This window comes from Telmatherina bonti, assembly GCF_933228915.1.
Source record: "Telmatherina bonti genome assembly, chromosome: 23".
Classification (NCBI taxonomy): domain Eukaryota; kingdom Metazoa; phylum Chordata; class Actinopteri; order Atheriniformes; family Telmatherinidae; genus Telmatherina; species Telmatherina bonti.
Window position 1 is genome coordinate 32,651,513 of NC_136632.1, and position 24,047 is coordinate 32,675,559.

A 24,047-nucleotide genomic window follows, 5' to 3' on the forward strand; every position below is an offset into this window, starting at 1 on the left:
GTTAACCAGATGTAACATTAACCAGATGTGACGTTATCCAGATGTGACGTTAACCAGGTGTGACGTTAACCAGATGTGACGTTAACTAGATGTGACGCTACCCAGGTGTGACGTTAACCAGATGTGACATTAACCAGATGTGACGTTAACCAGATGTGACACTAACCAGATGTGACGTTAACCAGATGTGACAAAAAACCAGATGTGACATTAACCAGATGTGACGCTAACCAGATGTAACATTAACCAGATGCGACGTTAACCAGATGTGATGTTAACCAGATGTGACATTAACCAGATGTAAAGGTAACCAGATGTGACATTAACCAGATGCGACGTTAACGAGATGCGAAGGTAACCAGATGTGACGTTAACCAGATGTGACGTTAACCAGATGTGACACTAACCAGATATGACGTTAACCAGATGTGACGTTAACCAGATGTGACGTTAACTAGATGTGACGCTAACCAGATGTGACATTAACCAGATGTGATGTTAACCAGATGTGACACTAACCAGATGTGACGTTAACCAGATGTGACAAAAAACCAGATGTGACATTAACCAGATGTGACGCTAACCAGATGTAACATTAACCAGATGCGACGTTAACCAGATGTGATGTTAACCAGATGTGACATTAACCAGATGTAAAGGTAACCAGATGTGACATTAACCAGATGCGACGTTAACGAGATGCGAAGGTAACCAGATGTGACGTTAACCAGATGTGACATTAACCAGATGTGACACTAACCAGATATGACGTTAACCAGATGTGACGTTAACCAGATGTGACGTTAACCAGATGTGACGTTAACCAGATGTAACATTAACCAGATGTGACACTAACCAGATATGACGTTAACCAGATGTGATGTTAACCAGATGTGACATTAACCAGATGTGACACTAACCAGATATGACGTTAACCAGATGTGACATTAACCAGATGTGACATTAACCAGATGTGACACTAACCAGATATGACGTTAACCAGATGTGAAGGTAACCAGATGTGACGTTAACCAGATGTGACGTTAACCAGATGTGACGTTAACCAGATATGACGTTAACTAGATGTAACGTTAACCAGATGTGATATTAACCAGGTGTGACATTAACTAGATGTGACGCTAACCAGATGTGACGTTAACTAGATGTAACGTTAACCAGATGTGACATTAACCAGGTGTGACATTAACTAGATGTGACGCTAACCAGATGTGACGTTAACCAGATGTGACGTTAACCAGATGTGACGTTAACCAGATGTGACGCTAACCAGATGTAACATTAACCAGATGTGACGTTAACCAGATGTGACGTTAACCAGATGTGACGTTAACCAGGTGTGACGTTAACTAGATGTGACGCTAACCAGATGTGACACTAACCAGATGTGACACTAACCAGATGTGACATTAACCAGATGTGACGTTAACCAAATATGACACTAACCAGATGTGACGTTAACCAAATATGACACTAACCAGATGTAACGTTAACCAGATGTAACATTAACCAGATGTGACGCTAACCAGATGTGACATTAACCAGATGTGATGTTAACCAGATGTGACACTAACCAGATGTGACACTACCCAGGTGTGACATTAACCAGATGTGATGTTAACCAGATGTGACACTAACCAGATGTGACGTTAACCAGATGTAACATTAACCAGATGCGACGTTACCAGATGTGACATTAACCAGATGTGAAATTAACCAGATGTGACATTAACCAGATGTGACATTAACCAGATGTAAAGGTAACCAGATGTGACATTAACCAGATGCGACGTTAACGAGATGCGAAGGTAACCAGATGTGACGTTAACCAGATGTGACGTTAACCAGATGTGACACTAACCAGATATGACGTTAACCAGATGTGACGTTAACCAGATGTGACGTTAACTAGATGTGACGCTAACCAGATGTGACATTAACCAGATGTGATGTTAACCAGATGTGACACTAACCAGATGTGACGTTAACCAGATGTGACAAAAAACCAGATGTGACATTAACCAGATGTGACGCTAACCAGATGTAACATTAACCAGATGCGACGTTAACCAGATGTGATGTTAACCAGATGTGACATTAACCAGATGTAAAGGTAACCAGATGTGACATTAACCAGATGCGACGTTAACGAGATGCGAAGGTAACCAGATGTGACGTTAACCAGATGTGACATTAACCAGATGTGACACTAACCAGATATGACGTTAACCAGATGTGACGTTAACCAGATGTGACGTTAACCAGATGTGACGTTAACCAGATGTAACATTAACCAGATGTGACACTAACCAGATATGACGTTAACCAGATGTGACGTTAACCAGATGTGACATTAACCAGATGTGACACTAACCAGATATGACGTTAACCAGATGTGACATTAACCAGATGTGACACTAACCAGATATGACGTTAACCAGATGTGAAGGTAACCAGATGTGACGTTAACCAGATGTGACGTTAACCAGATGTGACACTAACCAGATATGACGTTAACTAGATGTAACGTTAACCAGATGTGATATTAACCAGGTGTGACATTAACTAGATGTGACGCTAACCAAATGTGACGTTAACTAGATGTAACGTTAACCAGATGTGACATTAACCAGGTGTGACATTAACTAGATGTGACGCTAACCAGATGTGACGTTAACCAGATGTGACGTTAACCAGATGTGACGCTAACCAGATGTAACATTAACCAGATGTGACGTTAACCAGATATGACGTTAACCAGGTGTGACGTTAACCAGATGTGACGCTAACCAGATGTGACATTAACCAGATGTGACGTTAACCAGATGTGACGTTAACCAGGTGTGACGTTAACTAGATGTGACGCTAACCAGATGTGACACTAACCAGATGTGACACTAACCAGATGTGACATTAACCAGATGTGACGTTAACCAAATATGACACTAACCAGATGTGACGTTAACCAAATATGACACTAACCAGATGTAACGTTAACCAGATGTAACATTAACCAGATGTGACGCTAACCAGATGTGACATTAACCAGATGTGATGTTAACCAGATGTGACACTAACCAGATGTGACACTACCCAGGTGTGACATTAACCAGATGTGATGTTAACCAGATGCGACGTTAACGAGATGCGAAGGTAACCAGATGTGACGTTAACCAGATGTGACGTTAACCAGATGTGACACTAACCAGATGTGACGTTAACCAGATGTAACATTAACCAGATGCGACGTTACCAGATGTGACATTAACCAGATGTGAAATTAACCAGATGTGACATTAACCAGATGTGACGCTAACCAGATGTAACGTTACCAGATGTGACATTAACCAGATGTGACGCCAACCAGATGTGACGTTAACCAGATGTGAAGGTAACCAGATGTGAAGGTAACCAGATGTGACATTAACCAGATGTGACATTAACCAGGTGTGACGTTAACCAGATGTGACGTTAACCAGATGTGACATTAACCATATGTGACATTAACCAGATGTGACGTTAACCAGATGTGACACTAACCAGATGTGACGCTAACCAGATGTGACGTTAACTAGATGTAACGTTAACCAGATGTGATATTAACCAGGTGTGACATTAACTAGATGTGACGCTAACCAGATGTGACGTTAACTAGATGTAACGCTACCCAGATGTGACACTAACCAGATGTGACGTTAACCAGATGTAACGTTAACCAGGTGTGACGTTAACTAGATGTGACGCTAACCAGATGTGACACTAATCAGATGTGACGTTAACCAGATGTGACATTAACCAGGTGTGACATTAACCAGATGTGACGCTAACCAGATGTAACATTAACCAGATGTGACGTTAACCAGATGTGACGTTAACCAGATGTGACATTAACCAGATGTCACGCTAACCAGATGTAACATTAACCAGATGTGACGTTAACCCGATGTGACGTTAACCAGGTGTGACGTTAACCAGATGTGACGCTAACCAGATGTGACATTAACCAGATGTGACGTTAACCAGATGTGACGTTAACTAGATGTGACGCTAACCAGATGTGACACTAACCAGATGTGACACTAACCAGATGTGACATTAACCAGATGTGACGTTAACCAAATATGACATTAACCAGATGTGACGTTAACCAAATATGACACTAACCAGATGTGACGTTAACCAAATATGACACTAACCAGATGTAACGTTAACCAGATGTGACATTACCCAGGTGTGACGTGAACTAGATGTGACGCTAACCAGATGTGACGCTAACCAGATGTGACACTAACCAGATGTGACATTAACCAGATGTGATGTTAACCAGATGTGACACTAACCAGATGTGACGTTAACCAGATGTAACATTAACCAGATGCGACGTTACCAGATGTGACATTAACCAGATGTGAAATTAACCAGATGTGACACTAACCAGATATGACGTTAACCAGATGTGACGTTAACCAGATGTGACGTTAACCAGATGTGACATTAACCAGATGTGACACTAACCAGATGACGTTAACCAGATGTAACATTAACCAGATGCGACGTTACCAGATGTGAAAGGAACCAGATGTGACGTTAACCAGATGTAAGATTAACCAGATGTGACACTAACCAGATATGACGTTAACCAGATGTGACGTTAACCAGATGTGACATTAACCAGATGTGACACTAACCAGATATGACGTTAACCAGATGTGACATTAACCATATGTGACATTAACCAGATGTGACGTTAACCAGATGTGAAGGTAACCAGATGTGAAGGTAACCAGATGTGACGTTAACCAGATGTAACATTAACCAGATGTGACGTTAACCAGATGTGACATTAACCAGATGTGACACTAACCAGATGTGACGTTAACCAGATGTGACACTAACCAGATATGACGTTAACCAGATGTGACGTTAACCAGATGTGACGTTAACCAAATGTGACGCTAACCAGATATGACGTTAACCAGATGTGACGTTAACCAGATGTGACACTAACCAGATGTGACGCTAACCAGATGTGACGTTAACTAGATGTAACGTTAACCAGATGTGATATTAACCAGGTGTGACATTAACTAGATGTGACGCTAACCAGATGTAACGTTAACCAGGTGTGACGTTAACTAGATGTGACGCTAACCAGATGTGACACTAATCAGATGTGACGTTAACCAGATGTGACATTAACCAGGTGTGACATTAACCAGATGTGACGCTAACCAGATGTAACATTAACCAGATGTGACGTTAACCAGATGTGACGTTAACCAGATGTGACATTAACCAGATGTCACGCTAACCAGATGTAACATTAACCAGATGTGACGTTAACCCGATGTGACGTTAACCAGGTGTGACGTTAACCAGATGTGACGCTAACCAGATGTGACATTAACCAGATGTGACGTTAACCAGATGTGACGTTAACTAGATGTGACGCTAACCAGATGTGACACTAACCAGATGTGACATTAACCAGATGTGACGTTAACCAAATATGACACTAACCAGATATGACGTTAACCAAATATGACACTAACCAGATGTAACGTTAACCAGATGTGACACTAACCAGATGTGACACTAACCAGATGTGACATTAACCAGATGCGACGTTACCAGATGTGACAGGAACCAGATGTGACGTTAACCAGATGTAAGATTAACCAGATGTGACACTAACCAGATATGACGTTAACCAGATGTGACGTTAACCAGATGTGACATTAACCAGATGTGACACTAACCAGATATGACGTTAACCAGATGTGACATTAACCATATGTGACATTAACCAGATGTGACGTTAACCAGATGTGAAGGTAACCAGATGTGAAGGTAACCAGATGTGACGTTAACCAGATGTAACATTAACCAGATGTGACGTTAACCAGATGTGACATTAACCAGATGTGACACTAACCAGATGTGACGTTAACCAGATGTGACACTAACCAGATATGACGTTAACCAGATGTGACGTTAACCAGATGTGACGTTAACCAGATGTGACGTTAACCAAATGTGACACTAACCAGATATGACGTTAACCAGATGTGACGTTAACCAGATGTGACACTAACCAGATGTGACGCTAACCAGATGTGACGTTAACTAGATGTAACGTTAACCAGATGTGATATTAACCAGGTGTGACATTAACTAGATGTGACGCTAACCAGATGTAACGTTAACCAGGTGTGACGTTAACTAGATGTGACGCTAACCAGATGTGACACTAATCAGATGTGACGTTAACCAGATGTGACATTAACCAGGTGTGACATTAACCAGATGTGACGCTAACCAGATGTAACATTAACCAGATGTGACGTTAACCAGATGTGACGTTAACCAGATGTGACATTAACCAGATGTCACGCTAACCAGATGTAACATTAACCAGATGTGACGTTAACCCGATGTGACGTTAACCAGGTGTGACGTTAACCAGATGTGACGCTAACCAGATGTGACATTAACCAGATGTGACGTTAACCAGATGTGACGTTAACTAGATGTGACGCTAACCAGATGTGACACTAACCAGATGTGACATTAACCAGATGTGACGTTAACCAAATATGACACTAACCAGATATGACGTTAACCAAATATGACACTAACCAGATGTAACGTTAACCAGATGTGACATTACCCAGGTGTGACGTGAACTAGATGTGACGCTAACCAGATGTGACACTAACCAGATGTGACACTAACCAGATGTGACATTAACCAGATGTGATGTTAACCAGATGTGACACTAACCAGATGTGACGTTAACCAGATGTAACATTAACCAGATGCGACGTTACCAGATGTGACATTAACCAGATGTGAAATTAACCAGATGTGACACTAACCAGATATGACGTTAACCAGATGTGACGTTAACCAGATGTGACGTTAACCAGATGTGACATTAACCAGATGTGACACTAACCAGATATGACGTTAACCAGATGTAACATTAACCAGATGCGACGTTACCAGATGTGACAGGAACCAGATGTGACGTTAACCAGATGTGACATTAACCAGATGTGACGTTAACCAGATGTGACGTTAACCAGATGTAACATTAACCAGATGTGACACTAACCAGATATGACGTTAACCAGATGTGACGTTAACCAGATGTTACGTTAACCAGATGTGACATTAACCAGATGTGACACTAACCAGATATGACGTTAACCAGATGTGACATTAACCAGATGTGACATTAACCAGATGTGACGTTAACCAGATGTGAAGGTAACCAGATGTGAAGGTAACCAGATGTGACGTTAACCAGATGTAACATTAACCAGATGTGACGTTAACCAGATGTGACATTAACCAGATGTGACACTAACCAGATGTGACGTTAACCAGATGTGACACTAACCAGATATGACGTTAACCAGATGTGACGTTAACCAGATGTGACGTTAACCAGATGTGACGTTAACCAGATGTGACGTTAACCAGATGTGACATTAACCAGATGTGACACTAACCAGATATGACGTTAACCAGATGCGACGTTACCAGATGTGACAGGAACCAGATGTGACGTTAACCAGATGTGACATTAACCAGATGTGACGCTAACCAGATGTAACGTTAACCAGATGTGACGTTAACCAGATGTAACATTAACCAGATGTGACACTAACCAGATATGACGTTAACCAGATGTGACGTTAACCAGATGTTACGTTAACCAGATGTGACATTAACCAGATGTGACACTAACCAGATATGACGTTAACCAGATGTGACATTAACCAGATGTGACATTAACCAGATGTGACGTTAACCAGATGTGAAGGTAACCAGATGTGAAGGTAACCAGATGTGACGTTAACCAGATGTAACATTAACCAGATGTGACGTTAACCAGATGTGACATTAACCAGATGTGACACTAACCAGATGTGACGTTAACCAGATGTGACACTAACCAGATATGACGTTAACCAGATGTGACGTTAACCAGATGCGAAGGTAACCAGATGTGACGTTAACCAAATGTGACGTTAACCAAATGTGACACTAACCAGATATGACGTTAACCAGATGTGACGTTAACCAGATGTGACACTAACCAGATGTGACGCTAACCAGATGTGACGTTAACTAGATGTAACGTTAACCAGATGTGATATTAACCAGGTGTGACATTAACTAGATGTAACGCTACCCAGATGTGACACTAACCAGATGTGACGTTAACCAGATGTAACGTTAACCAGGTGTGACGTTAACTAGATGTGACGCTAACCAGATGTGACGTTAACCAAATATGACACTAACCAGATGTGACGTTAACCAAATATGACACTAACCAGATGTGACGTTAACCAGATGTAACATTAACCAGATGTGACACTACCCAGGTGTGACGTTAACCAGATGTGACATTAACCAGATGTGATGTTAACCAGATGTGACACTAACCAGATGTGACATTAACCAGATGTGACATTAACCAGATGTGACGCTAACCAGATGTAACATTAACCAGATGTGACATTAACCAGATGTGACATTAACCAGATGTGACGTTAACCAAATATGACACTAACCAGATGTGACATTAACCAAATATGACACTAACCAGATGTGACGTTAACCAGATGTAACATTAACCAGATGTGACACTACCCAGGTGTGACGTTAACCAGATGTGACATTAACCAGATGTGATGTTAACCAGATGTGACACTAACCAGATGTGACGTTAACCAGATGTGACATTAACCAGATGTGACGCTAACCAGATGTGACGTTAACCAGATGTGACGTTAACTAGATGTGATGTTAACCAGATGCGACGTTAACCAGATGTTACACTAACCAGATGTGACACTAACCAGATGTGACATTAACCAGATGTGACGTTAACCAGATGTGACGTTAACCAGATGTAAAATTAACCAGATGTGACGTTATCCAGATGTGACGTTAACCAGGTGTGACGTTAACCAGATGTGACGCTAACCAGATGTAACATTTACCAGATGTGACGTTAACCAGATGTGACACTAACCAGATGTGACGTTAACCAGATGTGACACTAACCAGATGTGACGTTAACCAGATGTGACAAAAAACCAGATGTGACATTAACCAGATGTGACGCTAACCAGATGTAACATTAACCAGATGCGACGTTAACCAGATGTGATGTTAACCAGATGTGATGTTAACCAGATGTGACATTAACCAGATGTAAAGGTAACCAGATGTGACATTAACCAGATGCGACGTTAACGAGATGCGAAGGTAACCAGATGTGACGTTAACCAGATGTGACGTTAACCAGATGTGACACTAACCAGATATGACGTTAACCAGATGTGACGTTAACCAGATGTGACGTTAACTAGATGTGACGCTAACCAGATGTGACATTAACCAGATGTGATGTTAACCAGATGTGACACTAACCAGATGTGACGTTAACCAGATGTGACAAAAAACCAGATGTGACGCTAACCAGATGTAACATTAACCAGATGCGACGTTAACCAGATGCGACGTTAACCAGATGTGATGTTAACCAGATGTGACATTAACCAGATGTAAAGGTAACCAGATGTGACATTAACCAGATGCGACGTTAACGAGATGCGAAGGTAACCAGATGTGACGTTAACCAGATATGACATTAACCAGATGTGACACTAACCAGATATGACGTTAACCAGATGTGACGTTAACCAGATGTGACTAACCAGATGTGACGTTAACCAGATGTAACATTAACCAGATGTGACACTAACCAGATATGACGTTAACCAGATGTGACGTTAACCAGATGTGACATTAACCAGATGTGACACTAACCAGATATGACGTTAACCAGATGTGACATTAACCAGATGTGACATTAACCAGATGTGACACTAACCAGATATGACGTTAACCAGATGTGACACTACCCAGGTGTGACGTTAACCAGATGTGACATTAACCAGATGTGATGTTAACCAGATGTGACACTAACCAGATGTGACGTTAACCAGATGTGACGCTAACCAGATGTAACATTAACCAGATGTGACGTTAACCAGATGTGACGTTAACCAGATGTGATGTTAACCAGATGTGACACTAACCAGATGTGACACTAACCAGATGTGACATTAACCAGATGTGACGTTAACCAGATGTGATGTTAACCAGATGTAACATTAACCAGATGTGACGTTATCCAGATGTGACGTTAACCAGGTGTGACGTTAACCAGATGTGACGTTAACTAGATGTGACGCTAACCAGATGTGACGCTACCCAGGTGTGACGTTAACCAGATGTGACATTAACCAGATGTGACGTTAACCAGATGTGACGCTACCCAGGTGTGACGTTAACCAGATGTAACATTAACCAGATGTGACGCTAACCAAATATGACACTAACCAGATGTGACATTAACCAAATATGACACTAACCAGATGTGACGTTAACCAGATGTAACATTAACCAGATGTGACACTACCCAGGTGTGACGTTAACCAGATGTGACATTAACCAGATGTGATGTTAACCAGATGTGACACTAACCAGATGTGACGTTAACCAGATGTGACATTAACCAGATGTGACGTTAACCAGATGTAACATTAACCAGATGTGACACTACCCAGGTGTGACGTTAACCAGATGTGACATTAACCAGATGTGATGTTAACCAGATGTGACACTAACCAGATGTGACGTTAACCAGATGTGACATTAACCAGATGTGACGCTAACCAGATGTAACATTAACCAGATGTGACGTTAACCAGATGTGACGCTAACCAGATGTAACATTTACCAGATGTGACGTTAACCAGATGTGACGCTAACCAGATGTGACACTAACCAGATATGACGTTAACCAGATGTGACACTACCCAGGTGTGACACTAACCAGATGTGACGTTAACCAGATGTGACATTAACCAGATGTGACGTTAACCAGATGTGACGCTAACCAGATGTAACATTTACCAGATGTGACGTTAACCAGATGTGACGTTAACTAGATGTGACGCTAACCAGATGTGACGCTACCCAGGTGTGACGTTAACCAGATGTGACATTAACCAGATGTGACGTTAACCAGATGTGACACTAACCAGATGTGACGTTAACCAGATGTGACAAAAAAACAGATGTGACATTAACCAGATGTGACGCTAACCAGATGTAACATTAACCAGATGCGACGTTAACCAGATGTGATGTTAACCAGATGTGACATTAACCAGATGTAAAGGTAACCAGATGTGACATTAACCAGATGTGACGTTAACCAGATGTGATGTTAACCAGATGTAACATTAACCAGATGTGACGTTATCCAGATGTGACGTTAACCAGGTGTGACGTTAACCAGATGTGACGTTAACTAGATGTGACGCTAACCAGATGTGACGCTACCCAGGTGTGACGTTAACCAGATGTGACATTAACCAGATGTGACGTTAACCAGATGTGACACTAACCAGATGTGACGTTAACCAGATGTGACAAAAAACCAGATGTGACACTAACCAGATGTAACATTAACCAGATGTGACGCTAACCAAATATGACACTAACCAGATGTGACATTAACCAAATATGACACTAACCAGATGTGACGTTAACCAGATGTAACATTAACCAGATGTGACACTACCCAGGTGTGACGTTAACCAGATGTGACATTAACCAGATGTGATGTTAACCAGATGTGACACTAACCAGATGTGACGTTAACCAGATGTGACATTAACCAGATGTGACGCTAACCAGATGTAACATTAACCAGATGTGACGTTAACCAGATGTGACGCTAACCAGATGTAACATTTACCAGATGTGACGTTAACCAGATGTGACGCTAACCAGATGTGACGCTAACCAGATGTGACGCTACCCAGGTGTGACGTTAACCAGATGTGACATTAACCAGATGTGACACTAACCAGATGTGACGTTAACCAGATGTGACAAAAAACCAGATGTGACATTAACCAGATGTGACGCTAACCAGATGTAACATTAACCAGATGTGACGTTAACCAGATGTGACGCTAACCAGATGTAACATTTACCAGATGTGACGTTAACCAGATGTGACGCTAACCAGATGTAACATTAACCAGATGCGACGTTAACCAGATGTGATGTTAACCAGATGTGACATTAACCAGATGTAAAGGTAACCAGATGTGACATTAACCAGATGCGACGTTAACGAGATGCGAAGGTAACCAGATGTGACGTTAACCAGATGTGACGTTAACCAGATGTGACACTAACCAGATATGACGTTAACCAGATGTGACGTTAACCAGATGTGACGTTAACTAGATGTGACGCTAACCAGATGTGACATTAACCAGATGTGATGTTAACCAGATGTGACACTAACCAGATGTGACGTTAACCAGATGTGACAAAAAACCAGATGTGACATTAACCAGATGTGACGCTAACCAGATGTAACATTAACCAGATGCGACGTTAACCAGATGTGATGTTAACCAGATGTGACATTAACCAGATGTAAAGGTAACCAGATGTGACATTAACCAGATGCGACGTTAACGAGATGCGAAGGTAACCAGATGTGACGTTAACCAGATATGACATTAACCAGATGTGACACTAACCAGATATGACGTTAACCAGATGTGACGTTAACCAGATGTGACATTAACCAGATGTGACGTTAACCAGATGTAACATTAACCAGATGTGACACTAACCAGATATGACGTTAACCAGATGTGACGTTAACCAGATGTGACATTAACCAGATGTGACACTAACCAGATATGACGTTAACCAGATGTGACATTAACCAGATGTGACATTAACCAGATGTGACACTAACCAGATATGACGTTAACCAGATGTGAAGGTAACCAGATGTGACGTTAACCAGATGTGACGTTAACCAGATGTGACGTTAACCAGATATGACGTTAACCAAATGTAACATTAACCAGATGTGACGTTAACCAGATGTGACATTAACCAGATGTGACGTTAACCAAATATGACACTAACCAGATGTGACGTTAACCAAATATGACACTAACCAGATGTGACGTTAACCAGATGTAACATTAACCAGATGTGACACTACCCAGGTGTGACGTTAACCAGATGTGACATTAACCAGATGTGATGTTAACCAGATGTGACACTAACCAGATGTGACGTTAACCAGATGTGACGCTAACCAGATGTAACATTAACCAGATGTGACGTTAACCAGATGTGACGTTAACCAGATGTGATGTTAACCAGATGTGACACTAACCAGATGTGACACTAACCAGATGTGACATTAACCAGATGTGACGTTAACCAGATGTGATGTTAACCAGATGTAACATTAACCAGATGTGACGTTATCCAGATGTGACGTTAACCAGGTGTGACGTTAACCAGATGTGACGTTAACTAGATGTGACGCTAACCAGATGTGACGCTACCCAGGTGTGACGTTAACCAGATGTGACATTAACCAGATGTGACGTTAACCAGATGTGACACTAACCAGATGTGACGTTAACCAGATGTGACAAAAAACCAGATGTGACACTAACCAGATGTAACATTAACCAGATGTGACGCTAACCAAATATGACACTAACCAGATGTGACATTAACCAAATATGACACTAACCAGATGTGACGTTAACCAGATGTAACATTAACCAGATGTGACACTACCCAGGTGTGACGTTAACCAGATGTGACATTAACCAGATGTGATGTTAACCAGATGTGACACTAACCAGATGTGACGCTAACCAGATGTGACATTAACCAGATGTGACGCTAACCAGATGTAACATTAACCAGATGTGACGTTAACCAGATGTGACGCTAACCAGATGTAACATTTACCAGATGTGACGTTAACCAGATGTGACGTTAACTAGATGTGACGCTAACCAGATGTGACGCTACCCAGGTGTGACGTTAACCAGATGTGACATTAACCAGATGTGACGTTAACCAGATGTGACACTAACCAGATGTGACGTTAACCAGATGTGACAAAAAACCAGATGTGACATTAACCAGATGTGACGCTAACCAGATGTAACATTAACCAGATGCGACGTTAACCAGATGTGATGTTAACCAGATGTGACATTAACCAGATGTAAAGGTAACCAGATGTGACATTAACCAGATGCGACGTTAACGAGATGAGAAGGTAACCAGATGTGACGTTAACCAGATGTGACGTTAACCAGATGTGACACTAACCAGATATGACGCTAACCAGATGTGACGTTAACCAGATGTGACGTTAACTAGATGTGACGCTAACCAGATGTGACATTAACCAGATGTGATGTTAACCAGATGTGACACTAACCAGATGTGACGTTAACCAGATGTGACAAAAAACCAGATGTGACATTAACCAGATGTGACGCTAACCAGATGTAACATTAACCAGATGCGACGTTAACCAGATGTGATGTTAACCAGATGTGACATTAACCAGATGTAAAGGTAACCAGATGTGACATTAACCAGATGCGACGTTAACGAGATGCGAAGGTAACCAGATGTGACGTTAACCAGATATGACATTAACCAGATGTGACACTAACCAGATATGACGTTAACCAGATGTGACGTTAACCAGATGTGACATTAACCAGATGTGACGTTAACCAGATGTAACATTAACCAGATGTGACACTAACCAGATATGACGTTAACCAGATGTGACGTTAACCAGATGTGACATTAACCAGATGTGACACTAACCAGATATGACGTTAACCAGATGTGACATTAACCAGATGTGACATTAACCAGATGTGACACTAACCAGATATGACGTTAACCAGATGTGAAGGTAACCAGATGTGACGTTAACCAGATGTGACGTTAACCAGATGTGACGTTAACCAGATATGACGTTAACCAAATGTAACATTAACCAGATGTGACGTTAACCAGATGTGACGTTAACCAGATGTGACGTTAACCAAATATGACACTAACCAGATGTGACGTTAACCAAATATGACACTAACCAGATGTGACGTTAACCAGATGTAACATTAACCAGATGTGACACTACCCAGGTGTGACGTTAACCAGATGTGACATTAACCAGATGTGATGTTAACCAGATGTGACACTAACCAGATGTGACGTTAACCAGATGTGACGCTAACCAGATGTAACATTAACCAGATGTGACGTTAACCAGATGTGACGTTAACCAGATGTGATAACCAGATGTGACACTAACCAGATGTGACGCTAACCAGATGTAACATTAACCAGATGCAACGTTAACCAGATGTGATGTTAACTAGATGTGACATTAACCAGATGTAAAGGTAACCAGATGTGACATTAACCAGATGCGACGTTAACGAGATGCGAAGGTAACCAGATGTGACGTTAACCAGATGTGACGTTAACCAGATGTGACACTAACCAGATATGACGTTAACCAGATGTGACGTTAACCAGATGTGACGTTAACTAGATGTGACGCTAACCAGATGTGACATTAACCAGATGTGATGTTAACCAGATGTGACACTAACCAGATGTGACGTTAACCAGATGTGACAAAAAACCAGATGTGACATTAACCAGATGTGACGCTAACCAGATGTAACATTAACCAGATGCGACGTTAACCAGATGTGATGTTAACCAGATGTGACATTAACCAGATGTAAAGGTAACCAGATGTGACATTAACCAGATGCGACGTTAACGAGATGCGAAGGTAACCAGATGTGACGTTAACCAGATATGACATTAACCAGATGTGACACTAACCAGATATGACGTTAACCAGATGTGACGTTAACCAGATGTGACATTAACCAGATGTGACGTTAACCAGATGTAACATTAACCAGATGTGACACTAACCAGATGTGACACTAACCAGATATGACGTTAACCAGATGTGACGTTAACCAGATGTGACATTAACCAGATGTGACACTAACCAGATATGACGTTAACCAGATGTGACATTAACCAGATGTGACATTAACCAGATGTGACACTAACCAGATATGACGTTAACCAGATGTGACATTAACCAGATGTGACAACCAGATGTGACGTTAACCAGATGTGACGTTAACCAGATATGACGTTAACCAAATGTAACATTAACCAGATGTGACGTTAACCAGATGTGACATTAACCAGATGTGACGTTAACCAAATATGACACTAACCAGATGTGACGTTAACCAAATATGACACTAACCAGATGTGACGTTAACCAGATGTAACATTAACCAGATGTGACACTACCCAGGTGTGACGTTAACCAGATGTGACATTAACCAGATGTGATGTTAACCAGATGTGACACTAACCAGATGTGACGTTAACCAGATGTGACGCTAACCAGATGTAACATTAACCAGATGTGACGTTAACCAGATGTGACGTTAACCAGATGTGACGTTAACCAGATGTGATGTTAACCAGATGTGACACTAACCAGATGTGACACTAACCAGATGTGACATTAACCAGATGTGACGTTAACCAGATGTGACGTTAACCAGATGTAACATTAACCAGATGTGACGTTATCCAGATGTGACGTTAACCAGGTGTGACGTTAACCAGATGTGACGTTAACTAGATGTGACGCTAACCAGATGTGACGCTACCCAGGTGTGACGTTAACCAGATGTGACATTAACCAGATGTGACGTTAACCAGATGTGACACTAACCAGATGTGACGTTAACCAGATGTGACAAAAAACCAGATGTGACATTAACCAGATGTGACGCTAACCAGATGTAACATTAACCAGATGCGACGTTAACCAGATGTGATGTTAACCAGATGTGACATTAACCAGATGTAAAGGTAACCAGATGTGACATTAACCAGATGCGACGTTAACGAGATGCGAAGGTAACCAGATGTGACGTTAACCAGATGTGACGTTAACCAGATGTGACACTAACCAGATATGACGTTAACCAGATGTGACGTTAACCAGATGTGACGTTAACTAGATGTGACGCTAACCAGATGTGACATTAACCAGATGTGATGTTAACCAGATGTGACACTAACCAGATGTGACGTTAACCAGATGTGACAAAAAACCAGATGTGACATTAACCAGATGTGACGCTAACCAGATGTAACATTAACCAGATGCGACGTTAACCAGATGTGATGTTAACCAGATGTGACATTAACCAGATGTAAAGGTAACCAGATGTGACATTAACCAGATGCGACGTTAACGAGATGCGAAGGTAACCAGATGTGACGTTAACCAGATGTGACATTAACCAGATGTGACACTAACCAGATATGACGTTAACCAGATGTGACGTTAACCAGATGTGACGTTAACCAGATGTGACGTTAACCAGATGTAACATTAACCAGATGTGACACTAACCAGATATGACGTTAACCAGATGTGACGTTAACCAGATGTAACATTAACCAGATGTGACACTAACCAGATATGACGTTAACCAGATGTGACATTAACCAGATGTGACATTAACCAGATGTGACACTAACCAGATATGACGTTAACCAGATGTGAAGGTAACCAGATGTGACGTTAACCAGATGTGACGTTAACCAGATGTGACGTTAACCAGATATGACGTTAACTAGATGTAACGTTAACCAGATGTGATATTAACCAGGTGTGACATTAACTAGATGTGACGCTAACCAGATGTGACGTTAACTAGATGTAACGTTAACCAGATGTGACATTAACCAGGTGTGACATTAACTAGATGTGACGCTAACCAGATGTGACGTTAACCAGATGTGACGTTAACCAGATGTGACGCTAACCAGATGTAACATTAACCAGATGTGACGTTAACCAGATATGACGTTAACCAGGTGTGACGTTAACCAGATGTGACGCTAACCAGATGTGACATTAACCAGATGTGACGTTAACCAGATGTGACGTTAACCAGGTGTGACGTTAACTAGATCTGACGCTAACCAGATGTGACACTAACCAGATGTGACACTAACCAGATGTGACATTAACCAGATGTGACGTTAACCAAATATGACACTAACCAGATGTGACGTTAACCAAATATGACACTAACCAGATGTAACGTTAACCAGATGTAACATTAACCAGATGTGACGCTAACCAGATGTGACATTAACCAGATGTGATGTTAACCAGATGTGACACTAACCAGATGTGACACTACCCAGGTGTGACATTAACCAGATGTGATGTTAACCAGATGTGACACTAACCAGATGTGACGTTAACCAGATGTAACATTAACCAGATGTGAAATTAACCAGATGTGACATTAACCAGATGTGACGCTAACCAGATGTAACGTTACCAGATGTGACATTAACCAGATGTGACGCCAACCAGATGTGACGTTAACCAGATGTGAAGGTAACCAGATGTGAAGGTAACCAGATGTGACACTAACCAGATATGACGGTAACCAGATGTGACATTAACAAGATGTGACGTTAACCAGATGTGAAGGTAACCAGATGTGACGTTAACCAGATGTGACGTTAACCAGATGTGACGTTAACCAGACGCGACCTTAACCAGATGTGACACTAACTAGATGTGACGCTAACTAGATGTGACGTTAACAAGATGTGACGCTAACCAGGTGTTACACTAACCATATGTGACTTTAAACAGATGTGACGCTAACTAGATGTGACGCTAACCAGATGTGAAATTAACCAGATGTAATGTTAACCAGTTGTGATGCTAACTATATGTGACGCTAACCAGATGTAACATTAACCAGATGTGACGTTAACCAGATGTGAAATTAACCAGATGTAACGTTAACCAGATGTGAAATTAACCAGATGTAACATTAACCAGATGTAACATTAACCAGATGTGACGTTAACCAGATATGACGTTACCAGATGTGACATTAACCAGATGTGATGCTAACTATATGTGACGCTAACCAGATGTGACATTAACCAGATGTAATGTTAACCAGATGTGAAATTAACCAGATGTAACATTAACCAGATGTGACGTTAACCAGATGTGACGTTACCAGATGTGACGTTAACCAGATGTGACGTTACCAGATGTGACATTAACCAGATGTGATGCTAACTATATGTGACGCTAACCATATGTGACATTAACCAGATAAGACATTAACCAGAAAAAAAACAGATAAGACGTTAACCAGATGTGACGCTAACCAGATGTGACATTAACCAGATGTGACGCTAACCAGATGTAACGTTACCAGATGTGACATTAACCAGATGTGACGCCAACCAGATGTGACGTTAACCAGATGTGAAGGTAACCAGATGTGAAGGTAACCAGATGTGACATTAACCAGATGTGACATTAACCAGGTGTGACGTTAACCAGATGTGACGTTAACCAGATTTGAAGGTAACCAGATGCGACGTTAACCCGATGTGATGCTAACCAGATGTGACGTTAACCAGATGTGACACTAACCAGATATGACGGTAACCAGATGTGACATTAACAAGATGTGACGTTAACCAGATGTGAAGGTAACCAGATGTGACGTTAACCAGATGTGACGTTAACCAGATGTGACGTTAACCAGACGCGACCTTAACCAGATGTGACACTAACTAGATGTGACGCTAACTAGATGTGACGTTAACAAGATGTGACGCTAACCAGGTGTTACACTAACCATATGTGACTTTAAACAGATGTGACGCTAACTAGATGTGACGCTAACCAGATGTGAAATTAACCAGATGTAATGTTAACCAGTTGTGATGCTAACTATATGTGACGCTAACCAGATGTAACATTAACCAGATGTAATGTTAACCAGATGTGAAATTAACCAGATGTAACGTTAACCAGATGTGAAATTAACCAGATGTAACATTAACCAGATGTAACATTAACCAGATGTGACGTTAACCAGATATGACGTTACCAGATGTGACATTAACCAGATGTGATGCTAACTATATGTGACGCTAACCAGATGTGACATTAACCAGATGTAATGTTAACCAGATGTGAAATTAACCAGATGTAACATTAACCAGATGTGACGTTAACCAGATGTGACGTTACCAGATGTGACGTTAACCAGATGTGACGTTACCAGATGTGACATTAACCAGATGTGATGCTAACTATATGTGACGCTAACCATATGTGACATTAACCAGATAAGACATTAACCAGAAAAAAAACAGATAAGACGTTAACCAGATGTGACGCTAACCAGATGTGACATTAACCAGATGTGACACTAACTAGATGTGACGCTAACCAGATGTGACACTAACTAGATGTGACGCTAACCAGATGTGACGCGAACTCGATGTCACGTTAACCAGATGTGACGCTAACTAGATGTCACATTAACCAGATGTGACGCTAACTAGATGTCACATTAACCAGATGTGACGCTAAGTAGATGTCACGTTAACCAGATGTGACGCTAACTAGATGTGACGCTAACCAGATGTGACACTAACTAGATGTGACGCTAACCAGATGTGACGCGAACTCGATGTCACGTTAACCAGATGTGACGCTAACTAGATGTGACGCTAACCAGATGTGACACTAACTAGATGTGACGCTAACCAGATGTGACGCGAACTAGATGTCACATTAACCAGATGTGACGCTAACTAGATGTCACATTAACCAGATGTGACGCTAACTAGATGTCACATTAACCAGATGTGACGCTAACTAGATGTCACATTAACCAGATGTGACGCTAACAAGATGTTACGCTAACTAGATGTGACGTTAAACAGATGTAACACTAACCAGACGTGACGCCGATGCCTTGCTTTTTGAAATCTGACAGATTCTCAGAGTTTCTATCACAGGTCAGACTAGTTTTGTATGACAAAGGTTCTCTGAATTCTATTCTATTCTATTCTATCCTACAGTCATGTAGCAGACCCTTTCATCCAAAGCGACCTGCATCTGAGAGTGAGAACACAGCAGGAAACGCACCAGTAGGACCATCATAGGAAGGTGCTGGTGGACTGCTGGAATCCAGTAGGACCAGGTGTTGACATGTAGAACTACAGGCTGTACTTTTCTTCCCTCCCCACAGTATTCCCTGTTAAAATACTAAGTATCCCAGGTAACATGGAACAGGTAAAATGGGACGGGTAACGCGTAACGGGTAACATGGGACAGGTAACAGGGAACACTGAACAGGTAACATGGGACGGGTAATGCGTAACAGGTAACATGGAACAGGTAACAGGTAACATTGAACAGGTAACAGGTAACATGGGACAGGTAAAATGGGACGGGTAACGCGTAACGGGTAACATGGGACAGGTAACAGGGAACACGGAACAGGTAGCATGGAACAGGTAATGGGTAACAGGTAACATGGAACAGGTAACAGGTAACACAGAACAGGTAACACGGAACAGGTAACAGGTAACATTGAACAGGTAACAGGTACCATGGGACAGGTAACGCATAACGGGTAACACGGAACAGGTAGCATGGAACAGGTAAAATGGGACGGGTAACGCGTAACGGGTAACATGAGACAGGTAACAGGTAACATGGAACAGGTAACATGGGACGGGTAATGCGTAACGGGTAACATGGGACAGGTAACAGGGAACAGGTAACAGGTAACATGGGACGGGTAACGGGTAACATGGGACAGGTAACGCATAACGGGTAACACGGAACAGGTAACACGTAACAGGTAACATGGGACGGGTAACGGGTAACATGGGACAGGTAATGCATAACGGGTAACACGGAACAGGTAACACGTAACAGGTAACATGGGACGGGTAACGGGTAACATGGGACAGGTAACGCATAACGGGTAACACGGAACAGGTAACACGTAACAGGTAACATGGGACAGGTAACAGGTCACAGGTAACATGGGACAGGTAACAGGTAACATGGGACAGGTAACATGGGACAGGTAACAGGTCACAGGTAACAGGTCACAGGTAACATGGGACAGGTAACATGGGACGGGTAACGCGTAACGGGTAACATGGGACAGGTAACACGGAACACGGAACATGGAACAGGTAACACGAAACAGGTAACATGGAACAAGTAACATGGGACAGGTAACAGGTGTGGAAAAAACCTCACCTGCCATCTTCATCTCTCCTAGTCGGATGATGTGTGGCCAGTTCTGAAAGGTCTTGATGAAGAACGGGTTGGTCACACCCAGAACCACATTAGGCCTTAAGAAGACAGATGAGGTACAGGTGACACGTGTGTTCTCTTCAGGTGTGTGCAGGTGTGTGTTCTCTACAGGTGTGTGTTGTCTACAGGTGTGTGTTCTCTACAGGTGTGTGTTGTCTGCAGGTGTGTGTTGTCTGCAGGTGTGTGTTGTGTGCAGGTGTGTGTTCTCTACAGGTGTGTGTTCTCTACAGGTGTGTGTTGTCTGCAGGTGTGTGTTGTGTGCAGGTGTGTGTTCTCTACAGGTGTGTGTTCTCTACAGGTGTGTGTTGTGTGCAGGTGTGTGTTGTGTGCAGGTGTGTGTTCTCTACAGGTGTGTGTTGTGTGCAGGTGTGTGTTCTCTACAGGTGTGTGTTCTCTACACGTGAGTGTTCTCTACAGGTGTGTGTTCTCTACAGGTGTGTGTTGTGTGCAGGTGTGTGTTCTCTACAGGTGTGTGTTGTGTGCAGGTGTGTGTTCTCTACAGGTGTGTGTTGTGTGCAGGTGTGTGTTCTCTACAGGTGTGTGTTGTGTGCAGGTGTGTGTTCTCTACAGGTGTGTGTTCTCTACAGGTGTGTGTTGTGTGCAGGTGTGTGTTCTCTACAGGTGTGTGTTGTCTGCAGGTGTGTGTTGTGTGCAGGTGTGTGTTCTCTACAGGTGTGTGTTGTCTGCAGGTGTGTGTTGTGTGCCGGTGTGTGTTCTCTACAGGTGTGTGTTGTGTGCAGGTGTGTGTTCTCTACAGGTGTGTGTTGTGTGCAGGTGTGTGTTCTCTACAGGTGTGTGTTGTGTGCAGGTGTGTGTTCTCTACAGGTGTGTGTTGTGTGCAGGTGTGTGTTCTCTACAGGTGTGTGTTGTGTGCAGGTGTGTGTTCTCTACAGGTGTGTGTTGTGTGCAGGTGTGTGTTCTCTACAGGTGTGTGTTCTCTACAGGTGTGTGTTGTGTGCAGGTGTGTGTTCTCTACAGGTGTGTGTTGTCTGCAGGTGTGTGTTGTGTGCAGGTGTGTGTTCTCTACAGGTGTGTGTTGTCTGCAGGTGTGTGTTGTGTGCCGGTGTGTGTTCTCTACAGGTGTGTGTTGTGTGCCGGTGTGTGTTCTCTACAGGTGTGTGTCGTGTGCAGGTGTGTGTTCTCTACAGGTGTGTGTTCTCTACACGTGAGTGTTCTCTACAGGTGTGTGTCGTGTGCAGGTGTGTGTTCTCTACAGGTGTGTGTTCTCTACAGGTGTGTGTTCTCTACACGTGAGTGTTCTCTACAGGTGTGTGTTGTGTGCAGGTGTGTGTTCTCTACAGGTGTGTGTTGTCTGCAGGTGTGTGTTGTGTGCAGGTGTGTGTTCTCTACAGGTGTGTGTTGTCTGCAGGTGTGTGTTGTGTGCAGGTGTGTGTTCTCTACAGGTGTGTGTTGTCTGCAGGTGTGTGTTGTGTGCCGGTGTGTGTTCTCTACAGGTGTGTGTTGTGTGCAGGTGTGTGTTCTCTACAGGTGTGTGTTGTGTGCAGGTGTGTGTTCTCTACAGGTGTGTGTTGTGTGCAGGTGTGTGTTCTCTACAGGTGTGTGTTCTCTACACGTGAGTGTTCTCTACAGGTGTGTGTCGTGTGCAGGTGTGTGTTCTCTACAGGTGTGTGTTCTCTACAGGTGTGTGTTGTGTGCAGGTGTGTGTTCTCTACAGGTGTGTGTTGTGTGCAGGTGTGTGTTCTCTACAGGTGTGTGTTCTCTACACGTGAGTGTTCTCTACAGGTGTGTGTCGTGTGCAGGTGTGTGTTCTCTACACGTGAGTGTTCTCTACACGTGAGTGTTCTCTACAGGTGTGTGT

General features: G+C 42.3%; 1 protein-coding gene across 1 annotated transcript in view; it reads right to left on the bottom strand.

The window, feature by feature from the left end:
* The window catches only part of dennd6b (DENN/MADD domain containing 6B), a gene marked incomplete at its 5' end in the record, with an annotated part of 177,270 nt that overhangs the window by 130,109 nt on the left and 23,114 nt on the right, over positions 1–24,047 (bottom strand). Inside the window, one exon of the mRNA XM_079263437.1 lies at positions 22,172–22,266. Within this exon, the coding sequence (XP_079119563.1) occupies positions 22,172–22,266 (95 nt within the window). The remainder of the gene's footprint in view (positions 1–22,171; positions 22,267–24,047) is intronic.